Source organism: Thamnophis elegans, chromosome 10 (genome assembly GCF_009769535.1).
Source record: "Thamnophis elegans isolate rThaEle1 chromosome 10, rThaEle1.pri, whole genome shotgun sequence".
Lineage (NCBI taxonomy): Eukaryota > Metazoa > Chordata > Lepidosauria > Squamata > Colubridae > Thamnophis > Thamnophis elegans.
This window is the reverse complement of record NC_045550.1, coordinates 31,969,574-31,982,693: the sequence shown is the minus strand read 5'-3', so window position 1 is coordinate 31,982,693 and position 13,120 is coordinate 31,969,574. Positions and strand designations below refer to the sequence as shown.

General features: G+C 39.6%; 1 protein-coding gene across 1 annotated transcript in view; it reads right to left on the bottom strand.

Moving 5' to 3' along the window:
* KY (kyphoscoliosis peptidase) overlaps positions 1–13,120 on the bottom strand; it is a 66,737-nt gene that overhangs the window by 21,138 nt on the left and 32,479 nt on the right. Inside the window, 3 exon segments of the mRNA XM_032225765.1 lie at positions 1,722–1,780; positions 3,964–4,036; positions 13,067–13,114. Of these exon segments, the coding sequence (XP_032081656.1) occupies positions 1,722–1,780; positions 3,964–4,036; positions 13,067–13,114 (180 nt within the window).

The window sequence follows — 13,120 nt, the reverse complement described above, 5'->3', positions numbered from 1 at the left end:
GTTGGTTGGAAAAAAATAAAAGGGGGCAGGAATGAGTAATTTCAATATGGATAAAGATGCTAGAGCAGATGTTATAAAGATTGTTCTGTAAGCATCTTGACAATAGTTTAGTAATTATCTGAAAGTCAATATAGTTTTGTCAAGAGCAGGTGTTATCAAACTAACATTATCTTTTTAAATAAATTCTGATATTGCTGAAGATCTAACATGTTGATTTCTGAAATGTGTTTGACAGCATATCACATGACATAATGATTAATAAGCTACTTAGGAGTAGGCTGAACGAAATGAAATTAAGCAGATACGTAGCTGCCTTAAAATCATGCTCAATGAAGGATCATAAGTGGTTCCTCATGAAACTGGAATAAGGTGCTGGGGGGGGGGGGTGCCATAAGTTTCAATCCTTGTTCTCTTCAACAGATTTGTTAATAAGTTGGATGAAGTGGTGGAGAGAATGCTTATTTGTAGCTGATGCAAAATTGGAAGATATATAATAATCTAGAAAGCAAGAATCAAAATGTGAAATAAACTTCATAGCTTGCAGAGATTGGCTTAAAATAACAATGAAATTTGAGAGAGAAATTCCTACTTTTAACTTAAGAAGCAGAAATAAGATGCACAAGTATACAATGTGGGGAGGCTAACATACTGACTTGGCAGTAATTCTCTTGGAAAAGAGATTGAAATAGTAGTTTAATAAATAAATTTGAGTCAGCAATATGATGTAGCCACAAAAGCAATTTTAGGCTCTATCAATTGAAGGAAAGTTTCCAAATCACAGGAAGTAATCATTCTGTACTGACCAGATTCCACAACTATTGCATCCAGTTCATCCATATCATCCATATGTAAGAAAGAGGCAGACAAACTGAAAGAAGTTCAGAGGAAGCAAATAAGAGTACCAAGCAACACATCTATGCCAAGAGTTTGAATGAATTTGGAATGTTTATAACAGAAAGTGGAGAACGATGATAGTGCTCCTCAAATATCTGAAGGGATATAATATGAAAGGTCAAGATGTGCTCTTCATCATTCCAGAATACAAGACATGAAATAAAGATTTTAAGTGATAGGAAAGGATATGGTCATTGAATATAAAATTGGCTTCAGAGGAGCCAATAATCTGGAGAGTTGGTATCTTCCATTCCTTGGATGTGTTCAAGTATTTGTCAGGGATGTTTTAGTTTAACCCTAACCCTAAAAGGATTATGAAGGGGATTAAAGTTATTGGCCAAAATGGACATTTCCAGTTTCCTGATGCCCAGAGTTCTATTTCACACCAAAACAGAACAAAGCTTGAATGCTGACTTTGTCAACACTGGGATTTTTAAAGCACAAGTGTGTCCACTAAAAAACCATACTGTTGTTCATTATCAGCAGAAAAGAATAAGAGAGAATCAAAGGGAAAAATATACCTTAAAATGGTAATCTCTGCCAAGAATTCTTCCCCTTCTCCATATATTATGTCTGCTCATTTCATATATTGAGAGGGATATTTTAATAAATATTAGGGTTTTTAAAAAAGCTCAAAAGACCAGGTTTCCTAATTCAAATAAAACATTAGTAAATATTTTCTACACCTCATGTTAACAGATTAAGCCATAATTTACTGAGATACTTTGATAAACTAAACATAATATATAAGACTTGCTGAATTACTGAAGAATATAAATTGATTACACAGCCTTGTAGAAATGGGACACACAATATAATGTAGTTACCATGCTGATCTTTGAGTCCAGGTGGGCGGGGTCTGATCTTTCCATTCACTTGAAAACATGAAATTTTGAAAAGAATATGAACACGTTGGATAGACAGAAAAATGCATACTCTAATATGCTAGCTTGGAAAGTTGTAGAAGATTTGGTAACACACAACTGGAAAACACCAGGCTGGAGAACTGGTGTAGTTCTTTGCTATTAAACTCTCTATAGTCACTCTCCCACTATAATAACAGATGTTGAGCAGTGTTTGGGACAAAAGCACATACTTTTTCCATGAGTATGCAAATCAAGGAGTTGTCATGTAATCATTATTAGTGTCATAGCTTTGCAAAATTTTCATCTGAAATGCGCCTATTGTTCACTTAAATTGCAGTTAATTTTTGCTATTTTTCTCTCCTCAATCTATCCACTTCTTTTTTAAAATAATCAAATATTACAATAGGAAAGCATCAAGAAATTGATTGGATGTAAATGGGATGTGATTGGAATGTCCAACTGACCAAAATTAGAAAACCACAATTCATTGTAAATCTCTTACAATAAATAACATTATTTTGGTGATATGGGGAATCTAGGATTTTAATCTCTGTCATGATTAGATAGTGGATGCAACATCTGACAAACTGATCATGAATTTAAGTATCATTTATTATAGATGAAAGCAGATTTGAACAACATGGAGAACTGACAGCAATGCTTAGGCATAATGTCATCCATTTTGTATCTTTCATTGAACTGAGAGTTTGTAGTGAAAATATTTATTATTGACTATATCTGCAATTACCCATAAAATGTATCTTACAGTATTGCTTGACCAAGGACTTTTGGTAGTGTCCATTTAATATTTGCCACTTCTTAAGCAACTCAATAATATTTGTTTTATTTTCATTTTATTGAAACAACTTATTCATTAAATGAGAGATCTGTAGGTTGTAGTATTTAATCAATTTCGCTGACCTTTATGAAGAAAACAGGTCAGACTTGGCTAATGTTTACGATGAGGCACCTTAAGGAATTCTCAAGGTTTCATACTAGTCTCAAAAAGTATATAGTAAATTAGTAAATTACTTCCTAAAACAAACAGCTTTAACCAACCCTCAACTTTCATGGATCCATCTGAATAGTTACCAGGAGTCAAATTTACTTAAGGAAACATTGTACAATTTTCTTATTATGAAGAACATGCTCAAATCTCATAGGATTGATTTCTTAATGAGAAGGAAGAGGACAGCCCTAATAATCTATTTGCAAATTAGTTTGAGGCTCATTTGCTTTCTTTAATTGGGAAACATAGGCTACATATAAATCTTTAGAAACATATTTTTTTAAAGGGAGGACTTGCTCAGAATTAGCTCCTTTTCTGTGCAGTACTGCACTGTTAATTTATATAGTGCTCTCAATTACTGAAAGCATTTCACCTACATTACTTCTTGTCAGCTTTACGATTGGTCTATAAAGTAAGTCATTATTGTCCTCATATTACAGAAAGGGGAATTCAGGCTGAAAGGGAGTAGTTTGGCTAAAAGCAGCTAGTGATTTCTTAGCAATATGCAGATATAAAATAGGGATATTCTGATGCAAGCACTGTATAATGCCAGCTGTCTAGTATGATTTAATCTAATCCCCACTCTCTCTTTTTAAAGCAGTCTGTTTTTATGAAGCCACATACCTTCCTCAGAGGAGAGTTTGTTGAATAACTGTTGAGTAGAAGTAATATTATGAGCGTCTACCGTCACCTGGTTTTCTAAAATAGATGATAATTTTGTAGTCATTGAGTTTTGGAAAAAACACTTCAGATTGCATAACATATATATGTTTTATACCTTAGATACAAAAAGTGAAATTATACACAGAAAAAGGCAGTTCCACATCCCTTTTTCCCCAATGCAACTTGCTAGTTGATCTCCAAACCTGGGCTTATTTAATTACAGGAAAGGGAGGAGATAAAAGCTTGGCAACTTTTGTGAAAGAGCAGAGCTGGGAAAAACTAGGCAGCAGCACAAACGTGTCTGAGTAAATTTCTGTTCAATCAGACAATTTCCATCCAATATTGAGGAATTCCCTTCTTCCAACTCACTTTGTCATCACATATTCCAGCCTTTGAACAATAGCAATAGCAATAGCAGTTAGACTTATATACCACTTATACATGCCAGCTGTCTAATATAGTATGATTTAATCTAATCTCTCTCTTTCTCTCTCTTTTTAAAGCAGCCTATTTTTATAAATCCGCATACCTTTCTCAGAAGAGAATTTCTTGAATAACCGTGGGGTAGAATTATTATTATGAACTTCTACTGTTACCTGGGTTCCTAAAATAAATAATAATTTTATAGCCATTGAGTTTTGGAAAAGACACTTCAGATTGCACAGCATACACATGTTTTATCCTTTAGATACTGTACCTTCCTCAGAAGAGAATTTCTTGAATAACTGTGGAGTAGAATTACTACTATGAACGTCTACTGTATACACATGGGTTCCTAAAATAAATAATAATTTTGTAATAGAGTTTTGAAAAAGACACTTCAGATTGCACATCATACACATGTTTTATCCCTTAGATACTGTAAGGTCCCAGAATACGTTTAAGCCTACACAGAGCCAAAATAAGACCTTAAACGGAGGCTTGAGCAAGAATCAGCATTTAATCTTTGATCAAAGTTTAAAGTCTGGGTCAGCAGTTCCAAACGGATGCACATGGATAGGCAAGGAAAAGCTACACACTCAGAGAAGTGTCACTCCTTTTCACACAGAAATGTAAATTAAATCCCCCATTCCGGCTTCTTAATTAGCCTTATCTCCTCCTTTGTTCTCACAATTGGCTACTTGGTCACCTAGTGTTGCAGAGAAGGGAACTTGCACACATCAAATGTGTAAGTATTAGGGCTGTTGGGTTGGAGAGTAAATTCCATACAACTCCACCCTGAGATATGTTCTTAAGCCTTGGATTGCAGGAAGAAGATTGATCAAATCTTTAGATCAGATGTCAGGAACATATGTTTGGCAAATACCAGATACTTTACAGAGGCCTAGTATATTTTTTACAGGAAGTTAGTTACAGGAAATAAAAATATAAAGAGAGAGAGAGAGAGAGAGAGAGAGAGAGAGAGAGAGAGAGAGAGAGAGTATGAGTATGAGTATGAATATATATATATATATATATATATATATATATATATATATATATGTGTGTGTGTGTGTGTGTGTGTGTGTGTGTGTGTGTGTTTATTTGTGCTGATAAATAAATAAAGGGAGACTAGTATAGATCTATTTCAAGCTATTTAGCTCTCATCAGCTAGCCATACCCTTACTGGGATTTGAAAAATGTTATATATATATATATGTGTTTCTGTGTGTGTCTGTGTGTGTGTTTGTCTGTGTCTGTGTCTGTGTCTGTGTGTCTGTATCTGTGTATATATATATACACAGATTTATATAAATAAATAAAGGGAGATTATATAGATCTATTTCAAGCTATTTAGCTCTCATCAGCTAGCCACACCCTTACTGGGATTCGAACCTGGGCTGTATTACATGTTAGGCAGATGTGTTAACTACTAAGCCACAAGGTTCTTCTCCTTTATCAACTGAGCCAGGGAAATAGGTATGTATTTAGTGTCACAACCCCTGGTATGCCCAAATATGGGAGGAAGCCTACTGCTTCCTCCCATATAGTATATAGTATATGTATATAATGTATATGTGTTTGTCTGTGTTTGTCTTTGCATTTTACAGGAAACAAATGTTTTTAGAACAAGTTTCTACTAATTCTAGTATTCCGAATTTACTGAAAGCATTTCATGTACATTTCTTCTTGTCAGCTTTATGACTCTAAGACCTTAAACGGAGGCTTGAGCAAGAATCAGCATTTAATCTTTGATCAAAGTTTAAAGTCTGGGTCAGCAATTCCAAACGGATACACAACAAGGAAAAGCTACACACTCAGAGAAGTGTCACTCCTTTTCACACAGTTAGAAATGTAAATTAAATCCCCCATTCCGGCCTCTTAATTAGTCTTATCTCTTCCTTTGTTCTCACAATTGGTTACGTGGCCCCCTGGTGTTGCAGAGAAGGGAACTTGCACACATCAAATGTGTAAGTATTAGGGCTGTTGGGTTGGAGAGTAAATTCCATACAACTCCACCCTGAGATATGTTCTTAAGCCTTGGATTGCAGGAAGAAGATTGATCAAATCTTTAAATCAGATGTCAGAAACATATGTTTGGCAAATACCAGATACTTTACAGAGGCCTAGTGTGTTTGTTACAGGAAGTTAGTTACAGGAAATACAAATATAAAGGCATAATGTATCATATATATGTTACAAATACAAAGGCAAAATATATATTTGTGTTACAGGAAACAAATGTTTATAGAACAAGAAGTTTCTACTAATTCTAGTATTCCAGTATATTATATTACAATTTACTGAAAGCATTTCATGTACATTACCTCTTGTCAGCTTTATGACTGATCTATAAAATAAGATATTATTGTCCTCATATTACAGAAAGGGGAATTCAGGCTGAAAGGTAATAGTTTGGCTAAAACCAAACTAGCAATATGTAGATATAAAATAGGGATTTTCTGATGCAAGCACTGTATAATGCCAGCTGTCTAATATAGTATGATTTAATCTAATCCCCCCCTCTTTTTAAAGCAGTCTGTTTTTATGAAGCCACATACCTTCCTCAGAGGAGTGTTGGTTGAATAACTGTTGAGTAGAAGTACTATTATAAACGTCTACGGTCACCTGTTTTTCTAAAATAGATGATAATTTTGTGGTCATTGAGTTTTGGAAAAAACACTTCAGATTGCATAACATATATATGTTTTATCCCTTAGATACAAAAAGTGAAATTATACACAGAAAAGGCAGTTCCAGTCCTTTTTCCCCAATGCAACTTGCTAGTTGATCTCCAAACCTGGGCTTATTTAATTACAGGAAAGGGAGGAGATAAAAGCTTGGCAACTTTTGTGAAAGAGCAGAGCTGGGAAAAACTAGGCAGCAGCACAAACGTGTCTGCGTAAATTTCTGTTCAATCAGACAATTTCCATCCAATATTGAGGAATTCCCTTCTTCCAACTCACTTTGTCATCACATATTCCAGCCTTTGAACAATAGCAATAGCAATAGCAGTTAGACTTATATACCGCTTCATAGGGCTTTCAGCCCTCTCTAAGCGGTTTACAGAGTCAGCATATTGCCCCCAACAACAATCCGGGTCCTCATTTTACCTACCTCGGAAGGATGGAAGGCTGAGTCAACCCTGAGCCGGTGAGATTTGAACAGCCAAACTGCAGAACTGCAGTCAGCTGAAGTAGCCTGCAGTGCTGCATTTAACCACTGTGCCACCTCGGCTAAAGACAACAGTGAAGGGGGAGGATGAAAGCCTTCTATAGTGAGTAGATTTACACAGTACCAATAAAGGAGAATATTTGCAGCTCAGGGTTGAAGTGAGAGGTCCTTGGTGCTCTCTGATGTTGGTTGTTTACTTCCAGACATTTCATTATCCAAACTGGGTAACATCATCAGAGAGCATCAAAAACCTTCAGATTCTCATAACCTGTACATACAGACACACATAAATCCATAAAATGACTATAAAAATAGCTCTGGTTCACATGTTCATTTTACAAGATCATCAACTTTTTGTTCAACTATTTAAAGTTCCTTCAGATACTGTTCGTTTTCTATTATTTCTATTACTGTTCAGTTGTCTGTTCATTTATTTAATATTAAAAGACACAGAATTACTTTTCAGAAACTGATTTCTTATATAAATATGCCACCTTCTTGTTTTCAAGAAAAATTATATTAGGGTTTATAGTGATAGATCAATCTCAATCCAGCTCATTTTTTTTTCAGAATAGAGCTGCAAAGGATAAAATGCTGACAAGAAGTAAAGACATGTTATGACAGCGGTGTCTCCTTGCCTTTGATATTTCCTCATCAAACAGAGAAATTTAGCTGAGAGCCTCTGGGCATTTACTGATGTATTTTAGGATTTCTTGTAATCCCTTTGCACACAATGAAACAAAGTAATTGCTCTGCCAGTCCTTCCTTCTCTTTTGAAGAAGGAAAGGGTATTCTCTCCCCCCCACTTCTTCTTTCTATTAAGGTGAATCCTTTTTCTTTGAGATATAGCTTAATTATGCTTATTAGATTTGTTTCCTGGGAAAGAAGGTGCTGAAAAAGTGTGAGGTGATTGGGATAGTAGGGAACAAAGGATAGAGTGTCTGAAGGTTCATAAATTGGAAAGGAGAATAAAGGTCAGTTGTCAATTCTGGCCACTTTAAGTAGGCTTTTACTGTAGAATCATCCTGTCATACATAAGAGTTTTATATAAGGTACAGACATCACTATTTTCCATTTGTACATCTTTCCAGAAAAGAAACGAGATTATAGATATGTAATAGCTTCAACTTATTCCATTTGGAACCATATGAAATCTTAAAAATTATAGTAAATTGCATGCAGTACTACCAAGTCTGAACTTTGGTTCACTTGCCTCAATAAAGTTTATATCAAATGCAGGCAAACCTTTTGGTTACACAGTGTGCAATATCTTTGCCCCTCTTTTCTTTGCAAATAGAATTAGGAGCTTTTTAGAGTCAAAATGGAAAAACGCTTCTTGTCTCCTCCAAATGAAGGAAAATGCCATCTATTGTTGGAACAATAAAAGCCCCTATATGACACACACATCCCTTAATGAGGTCACACATCAACAGAAACCACCTGTCATCTATCAGCAGCCTCAAATAAAGATATAGATAAACTACTTAAGCTTTTTCTGCTGGCCTTTGACACTTGAGCTGCAATTGATTAAATGACTTTTTCCAGGAAATCAGCTGGTACTGACAAGCAAACATAAAATGGAACCCTTTCAAGATAAGAGGAAATCACAATACTTCACTTTGAGACCAGACCCCTATTAAAATTCCACATCAAGGAAGAGATTTATCACATACACACCACAAAACCCTCCTCTCTTGGACTTCACCTGGATTTCACATGGGCAGAAACACCTCAATTTGCATATCTAAGATACTTCACATCAAAGTCCAATACTATTCAATTAAAGGCCTTTGTTACTATAAATACTATCACCCTTAGCTTCCTAACCTTGTAGCTTTGTACCATTGACAGCTGATTTTTTTGGCTGTTTTTGCTACTGAATAAAATTTATTTCTTCTTCAACCAGGCATCATCTGCCCATTTACTCAGCCACAAAATAGACCAGAATTTTCTTCTAACATTGTGTCTTGAGCGATTTTTAAAGGCATTCTGCTGGTGCACACACAAACACACACACACACACACACACACACACACACACACATTCCAAAGGGCCAAAAAGGTGAAAGATGGTCCTGCTCACTCTAAGGCAGATACAACAATCTACAATTTATTACAGTTCTTTATCAATGGGACCTTTTTAAGAGACATAATTACCACAGACCATCAATGGAGAAAGCCTTCATCAAAATATGATTCAATGTTTGACCAGTAGGGTCAGTAAATTTCCTTCAGACTAGCAGAACTGATAAATTAAGTAATTATTATAATAATAATGTAAATATTTTGAGTTCTCTTATCCTCCTTTTCACTAAGTCATTATGATGAGAATAAATACAGTTGGGGGTTTCAATTAACATTCTGTTTAATGTTAATGTTTAATAAATTTATATGCTGCCCAATCCCGAAGGACTTCTGCCCCAAAACTTCTTTAAATGTTAATAAGACTTACCCCAACTGGGCATTCTTTGGATATGCAGTTTTTGGCTTTCCCAGTCATCTTATCACAAATATCCTGGGCAATGTAGTATCGATTTCTATGGCTGGTGACCATAGGTCTTTTCTAACTCTTTTGAAGATTTTGGAGATGGAACTGAATATTGTTTATTGCAGCATCCCTCCCCTCGCTCCTCGAGTCAGTAGCCGAGCTGGCAGTTGAGTTCCCCAGGCTTATAGTTCTGGGGGATTTCAACCTGCCATCGCTCGGTGAACGCTCTGATGGGGCGCAGGAGTTCATGGCTTCCATGACAGCCATGGGCTTGACCCAAGTAATTCGGGGCCCAACCCACGCAGCGGGTCACATGCTCGACCTCGTATTCCTCTCGGAGCAGTGGATGTGTGATCTTGGTCTGAGGGGTAATGAGATCCTACCCCTGTCGTGGTCAGACCACTGCCTACTGAGGCTTGACTTCCGGAGGCCAAACCCCCACCGTAGGGAGGAGGAACCGACCAGATGGTTCCGCCCCAGGCGACTTATGGACCCGTTGAGGTTCCAGACGGAGCTTGGGGTTATTCCTGATACTCTCGCCCACAGTTCGGCGGAGACTCTGGCTGCCGCCTGGTACTCGGCGGCGTCAGAGTCTCTCGACCGGATTGCGCCACTACGGCCCCTCCGGGTCAGTGGATCCCGGAGACCTCCCTGGTTTACCGAGGAGCTCCGGGAGAAGAAACGCCGGAGGAGGTGCCTAGAGCACCAGTGGAGGTCCGATGGGTCCGAGGCGAACCGAGCACTCTTAACTACCTGCACCAAGGACTATGTCCGAGCACTAAGAACTGCAAAAAGATCATATATTTCAGCCTTGGTTGCGTCCGCCGAGTCACGCCCAGCCGCCCTGTTTAGGATAACCCGCTCCCTCCTCAATAGGAGGGATGCGGGAGACCCCTTGCAGGGTAGGGCTGAGGATTATGCTCAATTCTTGGCGGACAAAGTAGCTCGGTTTCGATCGGACTTGGACTCCACTGCAGTAGATCCAGCTGAGACACAGGAGGATCACTTGCCACACCAGCTCTGGGTTGAGTTCCAGGACGTTGCCTCTGGGGATGTGGACAGGGCCATTCGAGCTGTAAGTGCCTCCACTTGTATTCTGGACCCGTGTCCCTCCTGGCTGGTTGCCAACAGCAGGGAGGTGACACATGGCTGGATCCAGGCGGTTGTCACCGCCTCCCTTCGGGAGGGGCACTTCCCCGCCGTACTTAAAACGGCGGTGGTGAGACCCCTCCTGAAGAAACCATCGTTAGATCCAGCCATTTTAAACAACTTTCGTCCTGTCTCCAACCTTCCCTTTATCGGGAAGGTTGTTGAGAAGGTGGTGGCCTTTCAGCTCCAACGGGCCTTGGAGGAAGCTAGCTATCTTGACCCCTTCCAGTCCGGCTTCAGACCTGGTTACAGCACAGAAACCGCTTTGGTCGCATTGACCGATGATCTCTGGAGGGCCAGAGATGGAGGCTATGCGTCCATCCTGGTTCTCCTTGACCTCTCAGCGGCTTTCGATACCATCGACCATGGTATCCTTCTGCGACGACTGCGGGAGGTGGGAGTGGGAGGCACTGTTTTGCGGTGGTTCTCCTCCTACCTCTCGGACAGGTCGCAGTCGGTGTTGGTCGGGGGGCAGAGATCGTCCCTGAGGCCCCTAACGTGTGGGGTGCCACAGGGTTCGGTCTTATCCCCCCTACTATTTAACATATACATGAAACCGCTGGGCGAGATCATTCGGAGGCACGGGATAAAATACCACCAATATGCGGACGATACGCAATTGTATCTGTCCGCCCTGTGCCAACTCAATGAAGCGGTGGACGTGATGAACCGGGGTCTGGAGGCCGTTAAGAACTGGATGAGTGCTAACAAACTGGTACTCAACCCGGACAAGACCGAGTGGCTGTTGTGCTTCCCCCCCAATAATTTGGCTAATATACCAACGCTTAGGCTGGGGGGTCAAATTTTATACCCCTCAGATAGGGTCCGCAACTTAGGAGTCCTCCTGGACCCACAGCTGACTTTTGATCACCAGCTGTCAGCTGTGACCAGGGGGGCATTTGCCCAGGTTCGCCTGGTCCGCCAGTTGCGGCCCTACCTAGACCGGGGGGCTCTCACAACAGTCACTCGAGCCCTTGTGATCTCTAGACTGGAATACTGCAATGGGCTCTACATGGGGTTGCCCTTGAAGTGCATCCGGCGACTGCAGCTAGTCCAGAATGCAGCCGCGCGAGTGATAGTGGGCGCACCGCGGTTCGCCCACGTTACACCTGTCCTCCGCGAGCTGCACTGGCTACCTGTTGGTCTCCGGGTGCGCTTCAGGGTACTGATGACCACCTTTAAAGCACTCCATGGTAGTGGATCTGAGTACTTGAGAGACCGCCTTCTGCCGATTACTTCCCTAAATCGACCAATTAGATCGCACAGACTGGGCCTCCTCCGAATCCCATCTGCCAGTCAATGCCGACTGGCGACCACACGGAGGAGAGCCTTTTCTGTTGCTGCTCCGACCCTGTGGAACGAGCTCCCCATGGAGATCCGTACCCTCACCACTATCCAGACCTTCCGCGCAGCCCTCAAGATCTGGCTCTCCCAGCAGGCCTGGGGATAGGCTTCCAATTCACCCGCCCGAGTGTTTGATTGTTGAATGAAAGTTGTGTTTTACTATCTTTTCTTTGTTCACATATTGTTTTGTTTTTGACCTTGCACCCCCCCCCCCCTGTGGTTGTAAGCCGCCCTGAGTCCCCTCAGGGAAAAGGGCGGCATATAAATCCCAATAAAAAAAAATAAAAAAAAAATAAGCTGGTCTCACTGAGCTACAGTACAACTCTTCAGTTTTCACTGAAGAGTGAAAGTGTAGTTTTCAGCTTCACTTTCTGCAGGCATCTGGTAAATCAGGGATGGAGACTGAATGCTGAATTAAACGAGTCTTTGGTCTCGCCAAGATAGACAATTCTCCCATTTGCATGAAAATAAGATTCATAGCTGATATGAGGTAATGTAAGAAAATTGTTCTAACAGAAAATATCGTTCCAGGTTGATCTGCTTTGGTTACTTCAATAATTCAGGTCTAAAGGAATCCTTTTAATGCTTTACCCATTAGAAATATGTTAATTTAAGATTTTCTTTCACACTTTCAATATATTTTTTAAAAACATGGGTGACAAGGCCACTGTCCACATGTTGAACTGAAAAAGTACCTGTTAAAAGGTGAACTAGAATCTACCAGTCCTGATCTTTCCAGCAAGCTTTCAAGGGGAAGTTCTGCTTGCTTGTGCTTGAATGCCAATACAATCTTGCATGATCCTTCTCTGATAACTTCCTGCTGGATAGAGAAGCTTGGGAACGAATTGAATAAAATCAGGAAGCATAACCCCATCTCTTTGACACAAATTTAATTCCCCTACAGGTAGACTATATGAAGAGAATTATACTGTCTTTACAGACTTTTCCATTCTTGCCAAATCTTTTCAAGTGCTTCATAATTTTTATGTTATTCCAGAGAATGAAAATTGCAGAAACATAGGGAACTATCGGCTCATTTGTGACTAGTTTGCAACCTACCTTGAGATGAGCAGGGTGTAGTGACTTGTTTCTTGCAAAAAAAATTCCCTGGAG